The sequence below is a fragment of the Solanum lycopersicum genome, chromosome 11, assembly GCF_036512215.1.
Source record: "Solanum lycopersicum chromosome 11, SLM_r2.1".
In the NCBI taxonomy this organism is placed as follows: Eukaryota; Viridiplantae; Streptophyta; class Magnoliopsida; order Solanales; family Solanaceae; genus Solanum; species Solanum lycopersicum.
This window is the reverse complement of record NC_090810.1, coordinates 47318922-47343454: the sequence shown is the minus strand read 5'-3', so window position 1 is coordinate 47343454 and position 24533 is coordinate 47318922. Positions and strand designations below refer to the sequence as shown.

The following is a 24533-nucleotide window of genomic DNA, read 5'->3' as shown; positions in this document are numbered from 1 at the left end:
AGTCCCCTTCGAAGGTGAAGTTTCACTCTCGTATTCCTTCCTCTCCAATAACTCACACATTTATTCTTGTTTTCCTTCTCTTAGTGCGAATCAAAGGCCAAGAAACCACTCCTAGTGGCTCATACATCCATAACTATCTATCATTAAGTTCTTAAATGAGCAGAGGAGCAGTCTCACTACCTCAACGAGGTAGTGGTAATGTCTGCGTACACTCTACCCTCTCCAAAACCACTTAATGGAACTTCACTAGGTATGTTGTTGTTTCTGTATTAAGTTCTTAAATTAGCCACTTCAGAGACTTGTCAAATCATCCAATCCCTTAAAGCCCATCCCATGCATGAACAAACTCGCCCAGCACTTTTGATCACCACATCCTGAGTTGAAGTCACACAAACTCAATCCGGAACACCAAATACAAAACATAGTTTACCATGTTCTCAGGAAAGTTAGAGTGTAGATTCTCCTGCAGGACAGAAAAGAATTTCCTGTCCAGTCCATCAGAAATCAATTTCTGTGCCTCATCTACAATAAACGCATCTTGAGATCTTGTCGCGATATATACTGCATTAGGAGACGAATAAGATAAGTAATACATGAATTTATATAACGCATAAACAAGTATGGTGGAGAGATGTTATAGAAACAAAAAGTAATCAAAGCAAAATATATGTAATTTTCAAACAAATGTGTGTGCACAAACAAGTATGGTACAGACATGTTATAGAAACAAAAAGTAATAAAAGATAATAGATGTAATTTTCAGATAAATTTATATGCATAAACAATTATGGTGAAGACATGTTATAGAAACAAAAAGGAATAAAAGAAAATAGATGTAATGTTTAATAAATTTATATCTGTACATCGGAATCTAAGCCAAGCATCTAAAAGAGTCAGAAAAAAGAACAAGATTGAAGAAACAATCAAACAGATCATTGATAAGGACTCTCAGCTCTATGTCGACATTTAAACATTGAAAATATCATACTATGACAACAGTCTCAAATGACGATAAATTTGTATTGTGAATTCGAAAAGAGATTTTTTCAGCTCATTTGTAATCCAATCAAAAAACAATAATTTCATGAGATAGAAGCAACAATTAGTACTTGAATGGAATCTCGTAGAAAGCTGTTTTTTTCTTTTAAAGAACACTTCAAGAGAAATCCCAAAATAAGCTGATGGAATACATTCTACACTAATATAACTTACAACTGAAAATTAAAGGGAAAAGTTGACAAAAAGACATCAGCCTCTCCTGAAATCAGGCCTAATATCCAAGTCAACGCACAAGTACTTTAAGGGCATGTTTGGAAGAACATCCTGGTAATTGGATTTGATGTAATTACATTGTCTTGTCCTATTTAGAAGGACATGTAATTACTTGGTCAGCAGGTAATTGGTGTAATTGGCTGGGGGTAACTACACTCTACAATTCACAGGATGTGATTGCTGGTAATTACATGGTGTAATTACCACCTGATTACTTTTCAATTTATTTTTTTTATTCTTGTTTTAATTTTTTTTACTTCTTTTTTTTTTTGAAAAAGGTAACTTGTATTATGAACAAAAGGAATACTCAAAAAAGTATTCCAATATTACTTTTAACAAAATTACTTTTTACTTCTTCTTTTTTTTTGAAAAAGGTAACTTGTATTATGAACAAAAGGAATACTCAGAAAAGTATTCCAATATTACTTTTAACAAAATTACAAAGGAAGAGGTGTCCGTACTAAGCTTCATAAATAATCTAAAATACTAGGAATATCCTCCTTTTCTTGAGGATATCCGTGTTTACACCAAAAAAAGAAAAGGACTAGACAGTTGATCTTCAGTTTCTGCAGAGAGCAACTCTTGTTTTTGAAACACCACTGGTTCCTTACCATGCATATAGTCCACCAAATGCAGGCTGGGACAATCTTCTATCTCTCCCTGTGTCGCGACTGATTCCCATCCCTATTCCAACAAGCTAGAGCCTCTTTGATGCTCCTTGGCATGGTCCAGCCTATGCCTCTTAAATTGATGAAAATCTGTCATGCCATAAATTCAGAGTCTCTCTACAATGTAGAAGGAGATGATTTATCGTCTCAATCTCACATTCACAAAAGAGCACCTAGAGCATAATTGACGACCTCCTTTCATAAGGTTGTCCTGGGTGAGCGTGGCCTGTTTGGCTAGTAGCCAAGTGAAACATGCAACCTTGAAGGGTACCTTGCTCTGAGAGACTGATCTTTGTGATGTCTTGTAAGCTGAACCACCTAAAAATCTACCTTGCTTGTCTGGTAGCCAAAATAGATTGTCCTCATTGCGAGTTAAATTTTTGTATTGCTCCAGACTATTGAGTAGTTCAGCCACTGTTAATTTCCCAATCGTTCAAGTGTCTCCTAAACCTGAGATCCCACCTTTGATTGTCTCTCATTTCTCTAGAGGATGCCTTTTTAAGGCTCAGGTTGAACAAGTCAGGATACTTGTTCTTCAAAGTTTCTTGTCCAGACCACACATCTTTTCAAAATAGCGTTTTCCCCCATTTCCCGACTTGATTTTACGGTGGTTTGCAAACTTGATCCACTGAGTTCTGATAGACCTCCATACTCCGGTCCATACGGTTGTGTTGGCGTGTAGGTAGTCCATTTTCTCTCCATTCCAATCCTAGCCTTGATTGTCTCCTTCCACAGTGCTAGTTCTTGTGCAAATCTCCACAGCCATTTCATCAAGAGGCTTCGATTCTGCAATTTTAGATTCCTTATCCCCAGACCCCCTACTTTATTGCTTTGAATGACTTCATCCCACTTTACAAGATGATATTTGTGCTCATTAGGATCACACTTCCCTTGCCACAAATAATTTCTCCAAATAGCATCCATTCTGTCAATCACATTTGCAGGCATTGGGAAAACTGACATCATGTATGTTGGTATGGAATCCAACACGGGATTGATGAGAGTAACTCTTCTACCTAGAGACAAATATTTGCTTTTCCAATTCACTAGCTTCTTCTCACATTTCTCCACAATATTGTTCCATGTGCCTTTTGACTTGCTATTATCCCCCATGGGCATGCCTAGGTACAGCATGCGAAGTTCTCCAATCTTTCCCCCAAGGATATTGCTAACACATTTATGTTGGGCACCTTATTCAAGGAGTAAAAGAAACTTTCCCACAAGTTGAAGTGTAATCCTGCCTGTCATTCATGTTGGCATTGAAACCTCTTATCCATCCTTTCATTTGGGTTGTTCTGAGCATGTCATTTAGTCCTTCCATTGCCAGAATAAAGAGAAAAGGGGATAGGGGGTCCCCTTGTCTTAATCCTCTCTCTCCTCTCTCTGAGATGAAAAGAATCCAGAAGGAAATCTATTTATCAGAACGGAAAACTTCACAGTTGTGATGCAGAATTTCATCCATTATATCTATTTTCCACCAAAACTCATATTCTCCAATGTCTTTCGGAGGAATCCCAATGAAGGTGATCGTGAATTTTTTCAATATCTGACTTACAAAGGATCCCTGGGACCTTGCTGATCTTTCTAACATCCACACACTCATTTGCAATCAAAATTGCATCCATAATTTGTCTGCCTTTTATAAAGACCAATTGATGAGCATCCACCAACTTGGAGACTACTTTCTTGAGCATTTCGGTAAGAACTTTTGATAGGATTTTGTAAATGCTTCCTATAAGGCTTATGGGTCTGAAGTCCTTCAACTCCTTTGCCCCAATCTTTATTGGAATCAGTAATATGAATGTCACATCATAACTTTTTTCCAAAAAACTCTGAGCATGAAAGTTTTGTACTGTTGCAACTACTTCTATGTTGACCACATCCCAACAAGCTATTCTTTTTTTATTTTATTTTTTGATAAAGTAATTAAATGACATTAGAAAGCATCAAAAAGATGCAAAGTCACAAAGCCCAATGTGCAAAAAAGATGCTCCAAAAAAAATATATGGAGCTAGCTTGGCAAAAACTTGAGAAACAGACAAAAAGTGCCCTACTACTCTACTTTACTAGAGATAGAGAACTAACAAAATCCAAAAAGTTATCCACACTGTTTACCATGGCAAAAAAATGCCAACTAAATAAACTAACTAGACATTTGGCTTTGAGTATGCAAAAACAAGTTGATATTCCTTCAAAACATATGTTGTTTCTCTCCTTCCATAGGTTCCAAAAGATTGTTGATGGGATCATTCTCCAGATCTTTCTGATGGATTTGTTAATTCCACAATATCCAGCTGGCATAGGCATCCTTGATGGTGTAAGGCATTACCCATTGTAGGTCAATCTTAGAGTAGATAACCGCCATAGGGCTAGTTGCTGCAGGGCAGTGTAAAAAAAGGTGATTAACACTCTCATTGGTTTGCTTGCACATGACACAGAGGATTACACCTTCTTTCCAAAGATTGTCTTATGTTAGGCATGCTTCCTTCAGAACTGTCCAGGTGAAACAAGATACTCTGAGAGGCTGCCTAGTTTTCCATATATATTTCCAAGGCCAAAATTGAAGAATGCCATTCTAGGAGCTCAAATTTTTGTAGCATTCTTTTACAGTGTAGGCCTTCTCCTTAGAATTAACCCAAAGAATCCTATCTTGATCTTCAACTACCAAAGTAGTGCTTTCCAAAGTTTCTAGGAGGGAAGGATGTCATTGATCTCCCAATCCTGAAAGTTCCTTTTGAAAATAGCCCAAAAGTTGTTGTCTGTGTACGGGGCTATAGTTGCTTCTTTGTTGGAGGCTATCTGGAGCAAGGAGAGAAAGAGTGTTTTACCATAGAGTTCCCAAGCCATTTGTCTTGCCTAAATCTGATTTTGATTCCATTAACAGCTTTGAAGGATACTTCCCGAAAAAAAATCATCTTGGAAACTACTTATATGTTTCTAGACCCCAACACCATGGGGTTCAGTGCTTTCCTTTGGACACCAGTGATCTTGAATGTCATATTTAGCCTTGATGACGTCTTCTCAAAACCCAACCTCAGTTTGTCCATACCTCCAAAGCCACTTCATGAGTAGGTTGTTATCATGGAGTTTGAGATTCCTGATTCCCAGGCCTCCTTGTGTCTTAGGGTGAGTAACTGATTGCCATTTAACAAGAGAGAACTTGTTAGTGAGGTTGTTGCCTTCCCACAAAAATCTCCTTCTGAGCCTATACATTTGCTTTAAAATTGAACCTGGTATTGGAAATGAAGACATATAGTATGTAGAAATATTGTCTTGACACTGTTGATAAGAGTGAGCCTACCACCCTTAAAGAGGTATTGCATTATCCACGTGGCTAGCCTCTTCTCCAATTTTTTCAATAACTCCATTCCAGTTCCAGAGGATTTGAAGCTTGCCCCCAAGGGAAGGCCTAGATAATGGTAGGTAATGACCTAGTTTTGCAACTAAGTATGCTAGCAAGTTCCTCTAGATTGGCCGCCTGATTTACTAGATATATCACACTTTTGAGCAAGTTATTATGGAGTCCAGAGATGGCTTCAAAAACTATGAGAGTGGCGTTGACATTGGAGACATGTTGCCCTAGTAATTACACCAATTCCAATTACCTAGTGGATTTCCAAACATACGCCAAGTGTTCTTATAGGGCTGCCATGTTGCCGAGTTACCATTTTTCTCAACAGCAAAATATTGTCCCTCAAACAAATACAAGGGTTAGACATCAAAAAGAAAACAAGACAAGGGACACTACATAATCAATGTAAAAAATTTAAGACAATACTCAAGAATCAAAGCAATTCTTGTTGCACATATTCTACCAGTAGAATTTAAAGTTATGGAAGCAATTGTTTACTCAAGTTTAAGGGATATCTTCTTCCAAAGATGGGTGCCACCGAGACTTAAAGGTAAGTTTTTTAGAGTAGGTGTTAGACCGACAATCTTTACGAAGCAGAGTATTGGTTAGTCAAGAATTCACATGTGCAGAAGATGAATGTAGCAGAGATGAGGATGCATAGAAGGATATGTGAGAACACTAGGAGAAGATAAGATTAGGAATAAAGATATATGGGGCAAAGTCAGAGCTGCCTCAATGGTAGATAAATGCGGGAAGCGAGGTTCAGATAGTTCATGTAAAGAGGAGATGAAATAACACAGAAGCCCTAGTAAGGAAGTGACATTGATAGGTCTAAAGAGAGAGTAGAGGTAGATTGGGGAAGAATTGGGGAGAGGTGTTTAGATATGACATGGCACATCTTCAGCTCACACAAAACATGACCATAAATAAGAAAGCATTTACGTAGAGAATCAAGGTAGAGAGTAGTAGCTTAATGTACCTTGCCTACTCCATTTGCATTACTATTAGTATTATCTTATTCTCCAATTGTATCCTTGTTATTTCTTTTACTTGAGTTATCTTTACTATTTTTGTTGTCAATACTTTCCTTTTATAAAGTATTTTCATTGTAACTTCTGCTCTTGTATTTGTCAAACCTACTTCTGAAAACGCTTTTCTTGAGTTGAATCCCCCAGACCACACGTGTGGGATCACGCTAATATGTTATACTATTCAGAAAGTATAATTGAACACTTGAGTGTTCCAAAAAGCTAGCATGAAAGAGTGCATGATAAAAATCAAGGAAAAACTAAATTGCGTCCTTGAAGGTTTGTGGTGCGCTTAAGCTTGAATTCAAGTTCATTGCAAGTTGGACACTTCCCACACTTTGACAACAGTTAAATGCAAGCAATAAGGTTCGATTTATCATCCACGATTTTGTCTTGAATGACAAAAGAGCTAGCATTAAACAATAAGTACAGCTAACAACAATAATATGTTAAGTTTCCTGCAAACCTTTTTCCTTTTAAAAAAAAAAGATTTGTGCAGACGTTTTTTCTTATGAATGTTAGTCACCACAAAAAAATTATAGTTTTAGCATTGAAAGACCTACAATCTGCAGACTTAGCGAATGATAGGGTGTAGGGGATGACAGTTTATACATGTGATACCTATTAATTGGGAATATATTTTTTAGTCATGTTTTTTTTAAAGTGGTAACTTTAGTCTATATATCCACAGTATATTACAACATAAGTGTAGTTCCCCTTCAAAAGTGTTACAACTTACAGAGAAAACAGAATCTACCATATCAAAGATGTCTTCTATCCTGTTTAATATATCTTATTTACACCAGATTTGAATCCATATTCTTTGGGGGTCTAACTTAAAATAGAAAAGAGCTAAGCAATTCATCTTGATCTTCTGTAAGCTATTCTACCCATTTCAAAACTCCTGTTGTTTCTCTCTTTCCAGATTGTCCACCAAATACATGCTGGGACAAGTTTCCATGTCTTCTCCTTATCAGAAGCATTGTCATCTCTATTCCATCTGTTCAGGACTCTTTTAATGCTCCCTGGTTTCACCCATCTTATCCACTTTAGACAAATGAACATTCTCCATAATTGTTATGCAAGTTATTATGTTTACTCTAGGCCCTATGCTTTCTAGCAGTTTTAGCTCAGAGATTCTTATGCCAATATAATATGCAGAACTTCTCGTACTTTTTATTATTATTTTGTACTATATTGGACTGAGATAAATTTAAATTGGGAACATGTTCAATAATTTTTCATAGAATTGATCATAATTTGTTTAGGATTAAGGCATAGTTGTTATTATTTTTGTTGTTAACTTGTTTATAAATATAATTTAAAAATATAAAACTACATCATTGCATCCAAATCAAAATCATCAAATGATTTTTGAACTTGATTGACATGATTTTTACTTAACATTTTTCACTTGATTGTCTTGATTAAAAGATAAGCATACTTCACTTGATTGTACCTTTTGATCTTTTTTATTTTTGATAAAATCAAATATCGTATCATTAATATCAAACAAAGAAGGTGTCAAACTATTTACAGCAAGCGTAAGTGGTTATATTAATATATTTGCAACTATAGGTATTTTCTTGCATTACATATATTTTCTTTCTATTTATTTTGTTCTTCTCCGCCTTTCTTAAACTAACTCGCATTTTGATTGCACTTTGCTCCATTTTCACCTTCAACAACACCAGAACTAAGTTTAGAACAACATCAACGTGCTTCTTAGCATTTTCACATCACAGTGTAGCAGCACAATGAACAAAGATTTCATTAAAATGACCCTAAAATATCTGGCTACAATTGATATACAAAATTTGGAGCTCAAATTAATAGTCTCAACTAAATATTTCAGCCTAGAAAATTGCCAAATATTGTTAAAAAGCATAACCCATATATGAAACACTGCAAGGACAGTGCAGAACCTGTGCACCTCCTATTACAGCAGTTTAAAATTAACTATGCAATAAGTAACAACAAACTAGAAGAAAGACTCACAAGCTTGCATAATTATATGACGTGTGCACTTCATTAAACATTGTCGTTCCAAATAATACTGAAGCATAACCTGGATAAAAACAATAAAAAGAAAAAAATGAAACAAAAGAGAACTTGTACAAACATCTCCTGCAACAAATAGTTCAACAATATGAATAAGGCACTACTACATTATTAAAATTAAATTTCAAGTGTGTACTTTGTTGCAAAGGCACGACTGGACCAACAAGGACCACTGTTGAAGTAAATTACCATGTGTCACTTTGTTCGCCTAAATTCTCAATACTGCAGGACTTGGGTGGGGCTTGGGTGTGGGTGTGGGTGTGGGTGTGGGCGTGGGCGTGGGCGTGGGCGTGGGCGTGGGCGTGGACGTGGACGTGGGCGTGGGCGTGGGCGTGGGCGTGGGCGTTAGCAGTGGGGATAGATATATACATGTTTCCTATTTATACCTCAATGAGCTAGAAGTTCTTTTTCTGATGACTGAGAAATCTGTTTGGGGCCAACCCTACCCCCCTCTTCCCTTCTCCACTTAAATATCAAGCTTAGTTCACATGGCGCAGAGCTCAAGTATGTGACCTTACAAGTCCTCAACCTTAGGCACTGAACTAAGCCCCGGAGGCGAAGCGTCAAGCTAGAATTTGTTCTTCCACTCAATATTAATGAAAACTGTTTTCTCCAAAATATAGTATGAGTAGCATTAGAGAATGAAAGAGCAAGGGAATTTTGTCACCAACCAAATGAGGAAGCTCGCGAAATACACCATCAGCAACAATACATTTTTGATCAATGGTTCTATCAACAAGAATATATGACTGCACCTCATCCAAACACTGCAAAAATATGAGGATTTAGCCCTTTCCAACAATTAACTAAATAGGCATCATGTAGAATAATAGTAATGGTGATCCATGTCAAACAGAAAAAAGTTAGAATAAAACAACTTTCAGCATTGAAAAACTACTACAGCCCAACCACACAACAATATGATTTGAGTACCGCACATTGCATATGGTCCAGAAAAAGTAGAGCTTTACCAAAGCAGAACTAATTTTCACGGCTGCTTCTTTTTTATCAGTTTCTACAGTAATCTGGTGTAGACCAATCTTCAGTCGGCTAGCATCTAAAGCCTCCCTTGATTTCAGGTTAGGTGGCTTAAATAGTGAAACTGTGTCCAGAAACCATGCATGGTTTTCCTTTATCTTCTTTTCCTGAGTAATTAAAATAAGATATTAAGAGCTGTAGGAACTACATAGCAGAACATTGATTTTCTAATGCAAATTTCAGTACCACCAAAAACCATTTCCCTATGATTTTAATTACCAGAGGAGAAGGGAGGTCAGAGTAGGGAGAAACAGATTCGAGTTCAGCGAGCAACTGAGGGAAGGGGTCCCACCAAAGCGAAGCATCAACAATCTTGGTGGTGCTTCTTCTTGAAGCTTCATCATTAGCTTCTGTAGTTGTGGCCATTGGAGTAAGTAGAAACCCTAGCAAACCAATACTTCCAACCCGCGCTTTTCTTCGTTCGAATTTGATAGCAAAGTGTCACGGCGCAAGGTTTTATGAGCAACCACCACCTGCCAGCCAACAAGCTCAGGGTTTTACTTTTTTATTTAAAATAAATAAATAAATATATATATATATATATATATATATATATTTATACTTAATTAATTAAGTGAAGATTTGAATAATTAGCTTACCAAAATATCATATTTTTTTGGATTTAAAATGAGTGATCTAGTTTGATTTAGCACGAAATTTAAGAAAATGAAAATGATTTTTCAAAAAATATATTAGTTGAATTCAATAAATGTATATGTTTATTTCAATTTGATGAAGTTCAATCATGTAATTAGTCTTATATCACTAATATTACCCTACCAATAGTATTTGTTTTGCATTTCTCTTGTCATTTAACCAGATGTACTATGCATGTGTATTCTACGTTAACTTGTTTAGATGTCATATGATAATGTGAAGCAAACGACTATATTATATATATTCACATATTTTCGCATTTATTGTGAGTTATTTTTTAAAAATAAGAACTTGGAACATTATAAAATAATATATTTTGAAGTTAAAAACTCTCGTTAATTTGGAATACATTTTTGACATATAAAATACTTTAATTTCTACTATTTAGAAGAGTGATGAATTAGAACGACCAAGAGTAAAATAGTCTTTTACTATATTACTATTATATAGAAGAGTGGTAAAGAGGACGACCAAAGGTAAAATAGTCTTTTACTATTAATCTCTACTAACTATCTATCACACACTAAAAGGGAATTTTCTAGAAAGAGAAGCCTAAGAATGACCAAGGGTAAAAGTGTCTTTTACAACTAAATAGTATCTACCTATATAACTATAAATAGGAATTTTCTAGAATTACACTTTAGATACAAATAAAGAGACCTTCTCTCTTTCCATCAATGCTCACTCTTCATTGTCGTCTCAGTTTCTTCTTCAGTAAGTGTCTTTTTCTCTTCTGAATTTTTATCTTCACTACTTTTCTTTCATATTTTTTCATAAATTGAGTAATTTTCAATTTCTAGACCACAATTTATATATACAATTTGTCTTGTTTGTGTAAAACCATTATTTAGTTCTATTTTCTCTTTGATACCCAATTTATATGTATGAATTCTTTTTACTAATATATAGAAGAATGATGAATTGGGACGACCAAGGAAAAATAGTCTTTAACAACTAAATGATATCTACAAACTATATATCACCACACTAAAAAAATTACTCTATACTATATAGAAGAATGATGAATTAGGACGACCAAACGTAAAATAGTCTTTTACTATAACTATTTAGAAGAGTGATGAATTAGTACGACCAAGGGTAAAATAGTCTTTTACTATTAATGTCTACTAACTAACTATCAAACACTAAAAGAGAATTTTCTAGAAAGAGAAGTCCAAGAATGACTAAGGGTAAAAGTGTCTTTTACCATTAAATAATATCTACCTATATGACTTTAAATAGGAATTTTCTAGAATTACACTTCAGACACAAACAAAGAGACCTTCTCTCTTTCCATCAATGCTCACTCTTCATTGTTGTCTCAGTTTCTTCTCTAGTAAGTGTCTTTTTCTCTTCTGAATTTTTTTGTATCTTCAGTGCTCTTCTTTCATATTTTTTCATAAATTGATGAATTTTCAATTTCTGGACTACAATTTATATATACAATTTGACTTGTTTGTGTAAAAAAACATTATTTAGTCCTATTTTCTCTTTGATAACCAATTTGTGTGTATAAATTTTTTTTACTACTATATAGAAGAATGATGAATTAGGACGACCAAGAGAGTGATGCATTAGGATGACATATAATAAATAATTCTAGAATTATCTTTCTATATATATAAAGTGAATACTGATCAAGGGCAAAAATGTAATTTCATGCTAACAAAAATCTATCAAGAATGATAACAAAAAAATTAAATAGTTCTAGAAACATCTTAAGTTATTGTTATTACCATTAACTTATTTCATTATTACTTCACTCTCTTTTTCTTTTCTTTTGTGAGTTATTGTGATATTTATTATGTTTATAAAAAAAACCTACTTTTCATATAAAAATATCATGAACCAATTATTTCAATCTTTATTTATGCTCTAATTAATATACTTGAAAATAAATTATTGTGATAAAATTAATAATATATATTAGATTGAAATTAAAGAAAAAGATGTTAAAAAGTAACTTTACAAATAAAAATGAATAGGATGATATATTTGTATTAAAGATGACCAAGAATAAAATGCATCAAGAATACATAATTCTAGAAACATCTTTCTATATATAAAATTAATGATGATCAAAGGTAAAAATGTAACTTCATGCAAGCAAAAATCTACCAAGAATGATAATAAGAAACTTAAATAGTTCTAGAAACATCTTTAGTTATTATTATTAGTATTACCTCATTTTTGTTAGTTCTTCATTTTTATGAGTTATTGTAATATCGATTTATTATATGAAAGTAATAAATAATGATTACACTTAGCTCTTAATAATTATGTATCAAGTATAATATTAGGTGGAACCTATCGAAATTAAAAGGGAAAATGCATAAGTACCCCCTCAATCTATGCCCGAAATTCCAGAGCCACACTTATACGATATAAAGGTCCAATTACCCCCTGAAGTTATTTTATAAGTAACTTTCTACCCCTTTTCGGTCTACGTGGCACTAGCTTGAAAAAAAAAGTTAATTAGCGTTGGACCCACAAGATTGTGCCACATAGGCCAAAAGAGGTAGAAAATTATTAATAAAGTAAGTTCGAGGGTAATAGGACCTTAGTATAGTATAAGTGTGTCTATGAGATTTCGGGTATAGGTTGAGGGGGTACTTGTGTATTATTTCAAATTAAAATTAAAATTTAGATGTATATATAAATTTTATGTATTGAATTTTTTTTAATTTTATGATCTTAAATATGCTATATAAAAAAATTAAAATTCAAAAGTTATTTTCTTTTTGAAATGAAATAAAAATAAGTTCATATAAATCGAAAAGGAGGGAGTCATATATAAAAAAGAAATATATATGGGTTATTATTGAAATGAGCTTTCATATATTATTATTTTTATTAAAAATTATTTGGCTTCCTTCTATTAATTTGTGTATATATGCGGAGTTTTAAAGATTTGAACATTTTAATATAGAAATATAATTATTTGAAAATTTTAATTCTTCGTTTTAATTTGTAATTTGTTACATATTTGAAAATTACATTAAAAAAGAAGCTTAAAATCGCAATGTACCAATTTAAGATATTTTTAGAAAAACATAGTTAAAAAACATAATGAAATTTGGTTGACTCCCTTATAATTATTGGGGAAAAAAAGGTTACATATATTGTTTGAAAATAATGTAAGAACTAAAAAGTACTATGAATTACAGTAAAATAATAACTAAAAATATGTGAGAATCAAATAACAAACTTCGTTCACTTTCCTAAAATCGCTTGTAACACATAAAATTTAAAAAAAATGGAGTAACAAATATTATTCGAAAATGATATAAAAGGTACATAAATTAACAATCTAAAATATTTTTTTTAGAAAACACATAAAAATGTTAGTTCATTTTTTCAAATTTCATTTGTGTCACATAAACTGGGAGAAAAAACTAACATGCGTTGGGCCTGCGCTGGCGCGGACTCATGATATCTAGTTTAAACATAGATACCTATCAAAATATACATACATATTTACATTAATGAAAATATGTATCTCATAAAATTTGGTATTAAATAAATAATAAAAATTAAACCAATACTAATTTCAACTGGTTATTACAAGTCATATGAATTTTTCTTCTTCTAAAATACTAAAATATTAAGAAAATACTAGTAAATAAGTAAAATATAATGGCAATGTTTATATAGTACTAACTATTTTAAATCAAACTTCCTGAAAATCTAAATCACATAAGTAACATTGATAATTGCACTCATTTTTTTGTCTTGAGCATCAAAAATAAATCCTAACAATTCTCTAAATTTTGGAAAAAGATATTCAGAAGCATATATCTACATCACAAGAGAAATTGTTTAAAAAACAAATGAATTAAGACTATATCAAGTTAATTTATATTGAAACATTACATACTAATGTATCTATTAAGTAACAAAATAATTATTATATCATCAAATTATTTTTCTCAAGTACTCAAGGTTATGAAATGCTCCCTCTTAGGATAAAACGACTTACTTCATTAGAATAGTGGTACCTCATATCCCTCTAGTAAAACAAAAGGGCAGTGTTTATATAGTACTAACTATGTTGAAGCAAACTTCCTGCAAAATATAAATCACATAAATAACATTGATAAATATATATATATTCATTTTGTATTGTGAATCAAAATCAAAGGGACATAGCGAAATTTGTGGCAAAATGTCCCAATTGCCAACAAGCGAAAGCCGAACACCAAAAGGCGGGTGGTTAACTCCAAGAATCCAAGTTCCAACACTGAAATGGGAAGACATAAATATGGATTTTGTGGTAGGTTTTCCACGGACACAAAAGCAACATGATTCTTTATGGGTGGTCGTGGATAGGTTGACCAAATCTGCTCATTTTTTCCCATCAAGTCCACCTACTCGACGGAGGATTATGCAAAGATCTTCATAGATGAAATTGTGTGTCGCCATGGTATTCTATTATCCATCACATCAGATAGGGGTTCACAATTCACCTCTAGGTTTCGGAGGTCGTTTAAAAAAGGGTTGGGTACCAAGGTGAAGCTAAGCACCGCTTTTCATCCCCAAACGGATGGTCAAGCGAAACATACTATTAAAACCCTTGATAATATTCTTAGAGCTTGTATAATTGACTTCAAGGGGAATTGGGATAAACACTTGCCTTTGGTTGAGTTTTCCTATGATAATAATTACCATTCATCTATATCAATGGCTCCTTTTGAGTCCTTGTATGGAAGGAGAGATCTCCAATTGGATGGTTTGAAGTGGATGAGTCTTTACTTTAGGGTCTCAACTTGATTTATAACACTTTGGAGAAAGTTCATATGATAAGGAATCACTTGGAAACAACCTATAGTCGGCAAAAGTCTTATGCCGACCATAGGAGAATAGATTTAGAATTTGAAGAAGGTGATAAGGTGTATCTAAAACTTTCACCTATGAAAGGGGGGGGGGGGATAAGATTTGGCAAGAAAGGAAAGTTGAGTCCTCGTTATGTGGGTCCCTATAAAATCTTGTAAAGAGTTGGTAAGGTTGCATACGAGTTGAAGTTAACTAGTGAATTGACGTCGCTTCATCAGGTATTCCATGTTTCCATCCATGCTTAAGAAGTGTATCGGTGATCCCAAGTACATTCTTCCTATTGAAGGTCTAGGTGTTCAATAAAACCTCTCTTATGAGGAGGTTTTGATTGAAGTCCTTGATAGACAAGTAAGTAGGTTAAGGAACAAAGAGGTGACTTCCGTAAAGGTGTTATGGAAAAATTAGCTAGTTGAGGGTCCAACATGGGAGGCCGAGGCTGACATGAAGTCCCATTACCCTCATCTATTTGACAACTAAGGTTAACAAATTCAAAAAAGAAATTATGTTTAAAAATGATGCACTTAATTTTGACGTCATTAAGAATTGTAAAAAATAAAAAATACAAAAATGATCCAAAAATTTATTCTAGAAGTTTAATAATTATTTTTTTTGTAATAAATATTTTCTTTTTTAGATCGAATACTTAAGTGCGTTAAAAACATTTATTTCAATAAAGAATGTGGAGAAATCATGTGATAAGTGAGATGATAGACTAATTTTAACAGTAATTATCCAGCTTATGATTTATTATATTTGATTCTTAAGTTAACTTTTGATTGAAGCATGTTAAAGGCCATGGTTTCCTTTTATCATGTTGAGGTTTAGTCTCTGCATAAGTTTGAGTATGCCGATTAATCTCCGGCTTAAGGATTTTGATAGCCTGAAACTAGATCATTGTAAGTCCAGTAAGACCCAGGGGGACAGGCAACCGATCTTTTGGTGATCCGTCCTACAATAAGACTTGCCAAAGACTTGTAATATCCAACATGCGTGACAAAAGTTGAGTAACTTCCAAGGACAATTTAATTGTTAAATCATAGTAAAATTAAGAGCAAATTTAATCTTTTATTAGTTTGATAATCTTTGTTAAAATTATTCTTAAACTCTTGCCTTATCCTTGACATTCTTTCATGCCTAAAAGACAACTATTTATTCTCATGAATAGCAACAATATTGTTAACTCTGTTAATTGTTCTATATCTAAAGAAGACGTGTGTTTACAAAATTGGTCTATTCCAAAAGAACCTATTAATAAGATTTACCAAATAGGTAATTTTAATATATTTAAAAGTTTTAATATAAAAACTTGTGAATCTACTTCTGCAATTAATAGTTCTTTACAAACTAGTAAATTGTTAATTGCTGCTGACATTGACATGTATAGAAAGGAATTTAAATTCCTTCATATTGGTCTTGTACAGGTTGCTGTGAAACCCCTCTTCCGTAAAGGTTTAAATATTCCTATTTGTTTAATGCTTAGAGATGCTAGACTTCTCAATGTTGATGATTCTTTATTAGGAATCTTAGAGAGTAATCTTGCTCAGGGGCCGGTTTACTTCAATTGTTACCCTAACTTCTCTGTGGAAATTGAAGACCCCAATATTCTTGATACTCTGACTCTTAATGTCAAAACCAAGAACATGAACAACAAGCTTGGAACCAGAGATTTAGCTATAATATATCGGGTATATTACAAGATAATGAAGACCACTATTGCCCCAAAGGCAATTAACTCTAGTCTAAAGGTGTTGCTATGCTTATGGAATCAAACCAAGAGCATAACACTACTTTTGTGCCTAGGATGTTAAAGTGGAATGAGATCCTTTCCGACGAAAGCTGGAAATTTGAATCCATCACCGAACCTCTTCCTCTTCAACCCTCTAGGTCTTCTCTTGAAAGTATTCTGCAATTTTTAGGTGGATCTGTTAACCTTAAGTTTCATAGATCCAATTCTTTCAGCCTAGAGTCTTTCAGTAAGAGATTGTCTATGGCTAAACCTTCTACTTCAAAAACCCGGGAGGGAGATGAAGATTTATATGAAACTGCTGAGGTTTCCGAACTACATGGTAAATTCCGTGGGGTTGATTTCACCCAAACCATTCCCAAAGTTTATTATGACTCTTCTTTCGTGGGTAGTCCTACTCCTAGTGAAATGAAAGCTCCTTCTTATAAGAAAAAGGATTCTATAGGAACTATTAAGTCAGCCGACAAGTTTACTCCTGACTTAAAAAGGATTAATAAGTGGTGGACAAGCCCTAAGCATGCTTTGAAAAAAGCTTGGTATGTGGATACATACACTAAGGATAAAAAATTCTCAAGTAATGAGCTTGGAAGTTTTTGCCAAGACTTTGGATTCCCTAGTTTAAAACCCCCTTCTGCAAAAAGGATTTCCAAAGAAGAGCGATCGGGAAAATAAGCTCCTAAGAGAAGATCCTCAAGAAAGAAAGGATATTCTAAGGATAAGAGAAGTAAGAAAACTTCTCACGAAGATAAGTGTTGGACTTGTGGAAAGACAGGACACAAGTCTCCTGAATGTCCTAGAAATAAGAAAAAGGGAAAGAAGATCAATCTTCTTCAAATAGACGAAGAAACTAAAGAAAAGTTTCTGTCTATATTAAACGAAGAAGAAACAGATTCGTCTTCTAAAGAAGAAGAAGAAGAAACCGAGGACGATGAATTTCTCAATGTTGCTCAAGACAATGCTCAAGACAGTGGACAAGAATGCAATTGTCAAGGAGCGTTTTGTCATTGTGACCATCAATCTATTAGAGTTCTCTCTGAAGACTCTGCAGAAATCCTTTTTGCTACCATTGAGAACATCAAAGATGATGATGCTCGGAGAAGCTATCTTCTGGAACTTCAAAAGCTTGTCACTTAGCAAAAGGAGAAAGAGATTACAAAGAATGTAGTCCCTTTTAGCATGAAACAAATCATGCAAAAGATTTATGACAAGAAGGAAGAACCTTCTATTAATGATCTTCGAACAGAAATAAACTCTCTCAAAGAAAAAGTTCGAGAAGTTAAGTCAAGACTTAACAAAATCGAAATTAATGCTTTAGCAAAACAATTTTTTAAGGACGCTGAAGTCTCTCTTAAAGAAAAAGAGATTGCTACTTCTGATGACGAAGATTCTCCTAATCAATCAACCCCTCCCTCGCCTAAAGGTATTAATGATGCAGGTATTAGTATGATCACCAAGGTTATACCTTAGAGTTCTTATATGAGTTCTAAGAAATAAGAAAAAAACAAAATGAAACAAGAAAATACGACTGTTGCTACAAAGAAAATATAATGTATTGTTGGTTAGAGTATAACCCTTGGGTTGCCTCCGAAGAAGTGCTTGATTTAACGTCACTGCACGATGCAGGCTCCTTGATTACTCAGACTTCATCAAGGTGATAGGCCTCAACCACTTCATGGGCACTCTCTGCATGCCCCAGGTAGATCTTTATTCTTTGACCATTGAATGTGAATTTGCACCCTCCTTGTTCTCCAACTCAACCACTCTATGTGAAAACACTTTACTGATGAGGAATGACTGATTCCACTTGGACTTGAGTTTGCCCGGGAACAAGCGTACCCTAGAGTTGAGTAGAAGCTCCAAATCACTAACCACAAATTTGGTTTTTTTCAGTCCTTTGGTCGTGATACTTTTTCATCTTCTCTTTGTAGATGGCTGAACTTTCATAGGCCTTGAGGCAAAACTCATCAAGCTCATTCAACCCATTTAATCTTTGTTCTGCCGCTTCGTTCAAATCCATCTTTAGTTTCTTTATTGCCCACTTGGTTTGTGCTCTAACTCGACATATTTATGGTATAGAGACATATTTATGTGAGTCTTGTATGCAGTGCAGTAGGCCCAAAGAGCATATCAAGTCTCCTTGACCAATCTGTTCTATCAGCATTCACCTTTTTGCCAGAATTTGCTTGATTTCTCTATTGGACACCTCTACTTGTCCGCTAGTCTGTGGATGATAAGGATTAGCCACATTATGGCGAACCCCATATTTCTCAAACAACCCTTTGAACAATTCATTACAAAAGAGAGAGCCACCATCACTAATAATGGCCTAGGTGTGCCAAATCTGGAGAAGGTATTCTTTTTCAAGAACGCGGTGACACTATTCCCTTCATTGTTAGGAAGTGCTATTGCTTCCACCCATTTTGACACATAGTCAACCTCCACAAGTATATACTCCATCCCATGAAAACTCACAAACGGACCCATAAAATCAATGTCCCATACATCAAATAATTCAATCACCCAAATAGGATTTAAAGGTAGCCCTTGCCTCTTTAAAATTCCTCCATCTCGTTGGCACCAATCACATGTTTTGGCGATCTCATGAGCATCTTGGTGAATGGTTGGCCAATAGTAACCACAGCGCAAGATCTTATGCGTAGTCCGGATACCACTATAGTGCCCACCCACAGGCGAGGAGTGACATGCCTCCAGAACACTCAACATCTCAAATTCTGGTGTACCACGTCGAATAATCCCATCTGTACAACTCCGGTATAACTAAGGCTCATCCCAAAAGATATTTTCACATAATACATAAACTTCTTCCTTTGATGGAAAGACAAGTAAAATGGAACTATATCACTTGCCAGATAATTCGCGAATCCTGCGAACCATGGGATCAAATCATGGGAAGAGGCCAATATATGTTCGTCTGGGAATGCGTCATCAATTTCAGCCTTTTCACCTAATTCTCGCATAGCTTCATCCTCCAATATAGATAAATGGTTTGCCACTTGATTCTCAGTCCCCCAGACTATCTTTCACCTCGAAGTCAAACTCTTGTAGCAATAATACCCATCTAATTAGCCTTGGATTCACATCCTTTTTTACCATCAAGTACCACAAAGCGGAATGGTCTGTATGCACTATAAGCCTCGTACCAAGCAAATAGGAGAATTTTTTTTGAATGCAAACACCACTGCAAGAAGCTCCTGTTCGGTTACCATGTAGTTCGTATGAGCTTCGAGCATCCCCACTAGCATCACACATCACCTTAAATGGCTTACTCCAATCCGGGGAAATAATAATGGGCGCGGACACAAATTTCTCCTTCAACTCTCCAAATGCTTTCAGAGAGGCTTAATTGAAATAAAACTTACATTCCTTCTCAAGTAGTTTGCACAAAAGATGTGCAATTTTCAAAAAATCCTTAATAAACCTCCGATAAAAGCCCGTATGGCCTTGAAAACTTCTCACACCTTTTACAAAGATGGGTGGAGGAAGCCTCTCTATCACTTCAACTTTAGCTCGATCAACCTCTATCCACTTCTCCAAGATGCGATGGCCCAACACTATGACTTCTTTCACCATAAAGTGACATTTTTCCCAATTAAGCACCAAATTAAAATATTCACATCTTTTGATCACTTCCACCAAATGACTCAAACACCGATCAAATGAATTGCCAACCACAGAAAAATCATCCATACACAACTCAATAGTGTCCTCCACCATATCGGAGAATTTCGACATCATACATTGTGGAAAGGGGGCGATGCATTACATAACCCACATGAAATCCTTTTCAATGCGAATGTTCCATAAGGGCAAGTAAAAGTAGTCTTATCTTAATCCTCAAGGGCAATAGAGATTTGATTGTAACCCGAGTAGCCATCAATAAAACAATACCACCCTTTGCCTGCGAGTCTGTCTAACATCTGATCCATAAAGGTCATGGGGAAATGGGCCTTCTCAATCCACACATTCAACTTTTGGTAATCCATATAAACTCTCCATCTGGTCACTGGACACATTGGATAAAGCTTGTTCCTCTCATTTGGCACCACTATCATCCCACCCTTTTTAGGCACGCATTGAACAGGGCACACCCAACTACTCTCTGCAATAGTATAAATGACTCCAAAATCGAAGGACTTGATGATCTCACTTTTCACTACCTCTTGAATAGGTGGATTCAACCTTCTTTGGTGCTCAATACTTGGTTTTTGATCGGGCATGAGTTGGATTTTGTTTGAATAAATACAGAGAGGAATCCTAATAATGTCCGTAATAGTCTAACCAATGGCTCGTTTGAACCTCTTCAAAACCTCCACTAAACACTCTAGTTGTTGCCCATTCAAATCCTCTTCAATTATAACTGCCACGACCCAAAACGGGTTGCGACTGGCACCCACACTTACCCTCCTATGTGAGCGAACCAACCCATCTAAACCTTAACATTTCAAGGTAATATCAACATAAAGTAATGCGGAAGACTTAAACTCATTAATAAAATCAATAACTATTATTATTCCCAAAATCTGGAAGTCATCATCACAAGAACATCTATAATCAAATTACTAAACTAAGAGTATTCTAAGAAGCTAAAAATACATAAGAAGCTAGTCCATGCCGGAAGTTCAAGGCATCAAGACTTGAAGAAGAAGATCCAGTCCAAGCTAGAAGCATTAGCTCACCCTGAATTTCCGATGTAGTAAGACTGGCTTGAGTTACTGTTGAGTTGAAGATGACGGCACGTTTGCTGCACTCCACAAATAAATAAGAAGAAAACAATAAAAGTAGGGGTCAGTACAAAACACGGGCACTGAGTAGATATCATCGGCCAACTCAAAATAGAAAATAGTATGTATTAAGCAATATCATAAAATCAACTAATATCCTTAGCATGCAGCATTTACAGTTACATAATCACAGCATTCATGCAAGCATACAATTAAGCATATAGAAGGTTTACAATACTACTAACACATATCATTCGCTATTAAGAGTTTACTACGAATAGCATGAAAACCATAACCTACCTCCACCGAAGAATTGAAATCAAGCAAGTTAATCCTCAAAGCTTGGTGCTTTCCTCTTCTCTCGATCGTTTCTCTCTCTCTCCCTTCTTGTTTTTTCTGTTTTCTTATTCAAACCCTCTTTCTTTTACCCTAATTAGTATATAATTAAGAATAAAAGATGGCAATAATGCCCCACTAATTAACTTAAGGTTACTTCTTTTAACCCCCAAGTAATTAGACTTATTAACATTAACCCACTAACTTTATAATTAAGGCAAGAATAGTCACAAACGTCCCTTAAAACGTATTAAGAAATCCGACCCGGATTGGGATTGCGCAACCTGTGACGGGCCGTCGTGCCTGCGACGGTCCGTCCTGCAGGTCGTCGCAAAGTTCAGAGACCCAAATTTCCACCAAGGGTCTGTGACGGTCCATCACACCTGTGACGGTCCGTCACACCTGTGACGGTCCGTCACACCTGTGACGGTCCGTCCTGCCATTTCTCTACGAAGTTCAGAGAGTCGATTTTCAGTACCCAATTTTCAGTTTTTCTAAGTGTTTTGAAACGAGACCCTGCGACGGTCCGTCGTGCCCATGACAGTCCGTCGTTGGGCCCGTCGCCTCAGCCTGTTTTTCCAGAATAAAATCTGCTGCTTAAAATGACTAAACAGGTCATTACAATAGATACCAATTTACCCATCGTTCGTCCCCGAATGATCAAAAAAAGGAAAACAAGGGCGAAAAGGAGTACCTGAATCTGTAAACAGATGTGGGTATTTTTCTCGCATATCCGTCTCCTTCTCCCAAGTGGCTTCTTCAACGGGTCGATTCTTCCATTCCACCTTGATGGATGCAATCTCTCTTGACCTCAACTTGCGAACTTCTCTATCTAAAATAGCAACAGGCTCCTCCTCATAAGACAAGTTCTCATCAAGCAAAACTGAATCCCAACGGATAATGTAGTTCCCATCCCCATGGTATCTTTTCAACATCGACACATGGAATACCGGATGTACTCCGGACAGCCTTGGAGGCAAGGCTAACTCATAAGCCACCTCTCCTACTCGCTTAAGTACTTCAAATGGTCCAATGTACCTTGGACTTAGTTTACCCCTTTTACCAAACTGCATCACCCCTTTCATTGGTGAAACTTTCAACAAGACTTGTTCACCCTCCATGAACTCTAAGTCTCTAACCTTTCGATCTGCATATTCTTTTTGTCTACTTTGCGCCGCTAGAAGGTTTTCTTGAATAGACTTCACTTTCTCTATCGAATCCCTCAAAAGGTCAGTACCCCAAGGCCTAACCTCAAACGCATCAAACCAACCAATGGGAGACCTACATCTCCTACCATACAATGCTTCAAATGGAGCCATATCAATGCTTGAGTGATAGCTATTATTGTATGAAAACTCCGCTAAGGGTAGGAAGCTATCCCAATGGCCACCAAACTCTATCACACATGCACGAAGCATATCTTCCAACACTTGAATCGTTCTCTCAGACTGACCATCGGTCTGAGGATGGAACGCACTACTAAGGTCCAACCTAGTACCCAATTCCGCATGCAATGTCTTCCAAAACTTAGAAGTAAACTGCGTACCTCTATCTGATATGATGGATAGTGGAACCCCATGCAATCGCACCACTTCCGAGATGTAAAGTTTGGCTAACTTCTTTGCATTGTAAGTCACCTTGACCAGAATGAAGTAAGCAAACTTAGTTAACCTATCAACAATTACCCAAATAGAATCAAACTTTCCCAATGTCTTGGGAAGACCAACCACAAAGTCCATTGCAATTCTCTCCCACTTCCATTCAGGAATGGGCATTCTCTGAAGTGTTCCTCCGGGCCACTGGTGTTCATACTTTACTTGTTGACAGTTTGGACACTTGGCAATAAAGTCAACAATATCACGCTTCATTCTACTCCACCAAAAGTGTTGCTTTAGGTCACGATACATCTTGGTTGCACCCGGATGTATAGAATACCTTGAACTATGAGCCTCTGTCAGAATAGTGTTGATCAAATCATAGATGCGGGGTACGCATACCCTTCCCTTGATCCTCAAAACACCTTCCTCATCAATTTGTGCTTCCTTTGCCTCTCCTTGCAATACCTTATCTTGAATTCTGTGCAGTTTCTCATCATCAGACTGTCTTCCCTTAATCTTGTCAAGAAAGGAAGATCTTGCCTCCACAAAAGCCATCAATCCTCCCTTCTCGTTTACTTCTAATCTCATCAAGTCATTAGCTAGAGTCTAAACCTCTCTAGCCAGTGGGCGTCTAGAAGCTTGCAAGTGAGCTAGACTTCCCATGCTTCCCGCCGTTCTACTTAAAGCATCCGCTACAACATTCGCTTTTCCCGGATGATACAAGATAGTGATATCGTAGTCCTTTAGTAGCTCCATCCATCTCCGTTGCCTCAAGTTCAAATCTTTCTGAGTAAAGACATACTGAAGGCTACGATGATCCGTGTAGACCTCACACTTAACCCCATATAAATAGTGTCTCCATTGCTTTAATGCAAACAATACCGCAGCCAATTCCAAATCATGAGTTGGATAGTTACGTTCATGCACTTTTAATTGTCTTGAAGCATAAGCAATCACATTCTTCTCTTGCATTAGCACTGCACCCAAACCCGAATAGGATGCATCACAATAAACAATGAAGTTCTTACCCTCTACTGGCAAGGTAAGGATAGGTGCGGTAGTCAACAAGGTCTTGAGCTTCTGAAAGCTTTCCTCACATTCGTCCGACCATACAAATGGCACATTCTGCTTAGTCAAGTTCGTCAATTGGGAAGCAATAGAAGAGAATCACTTGATAAATCGACGGTAGTAGCTAGCTAACCCA

At 35.7% G+C, this 24533-nt stretch overlaps 2 protein-coding genes across 5 annotated transcripts in view; both read right to left on the bottom strand.

Annotated features, from left to right (window-relative positions):
- Nucleotides 1-9921, bottom strand: part of LOC101245721 (uncharacterized) — a 55109-nt gene extending 45188 nt beyond the window's left edge. For all 4 annotated transcript variants that reach the window (XM_010314721.4, XM_010314723.4, XM_004250746.5 and 1 more), the window contains exons 1-5: nucleotides 9639-9921; nucleotides 9353-9526; nucleotides 9053-9148; nucleotides 8319-8388; nucleotides 431-561 (exon numbers count right to left, since the gene is read on the bottom strand). In XM_010314721.4, coding sequence (XP_010313023.2) covers nucleotides 431-561; nucleotides 8319-8388; nucleotides 9053-9148; nucleotides 9353-9526; nucleotides 9639-9785 — 618 coding nt within the window. In that variant the 5' untranslated portion in view covers nucleotides 9786-9921. The remainder of the gene's footprint in view (nucleotides 1-430; nucleotides 562-8318; nucleotides 8389-9052; nucleotides 9149-9352; nucleotides 9527-9638) is intronic.
- An 8937-nt stretch (nucleotides 9922-18858) lies between these two features.
- On the bottom strand, nucleotides 18859-20406 carry LOC138339443 (uncharacterized). Its single transcript, XM_069291040.1, has 4 exons — nucleotides 20133-20406; nucleotides 19765-20012; nucleotides 19521-19691; nucleotides 18859-19431 (listed from the first exon to the last, which is right to left on the bottom strand). The coding sequence occupies exons 1-4, from the start codon at nucleotides 20404-20406 to the stop codon at nucleotides 18859-18861; spliced, it is 1266 nt and encodes a 421-aa protein (XP_069147141.1).
- Between the last annotated feature and the right edge of the window lie 4127 nt (nucleotides 20407-24533).

Coding starts and splice junctions, on each gene's coding strand:
- LOC138339443 (XM_069291040.1), bottom strand. CDS start 20,406: ATGTCGAAATTCTCCGATATGGTGGAGGACACTATTGAGTTGTGTATG. Junction 20,013..20,132: donor TCCACCCATCTTTGTAAAAG/GTGTGAGAAGTT, acceptor ATTTCAATTAAG/CCTCTCTGAAAGCATTTGGA. Junction 19,692..19,764: donor CCGCTTTGTGGTACTTGATG/GTAAAAAAGGAT, acceptor TCGAGGTGAAAG/ATAGTCTGGGGGACTGAGAA.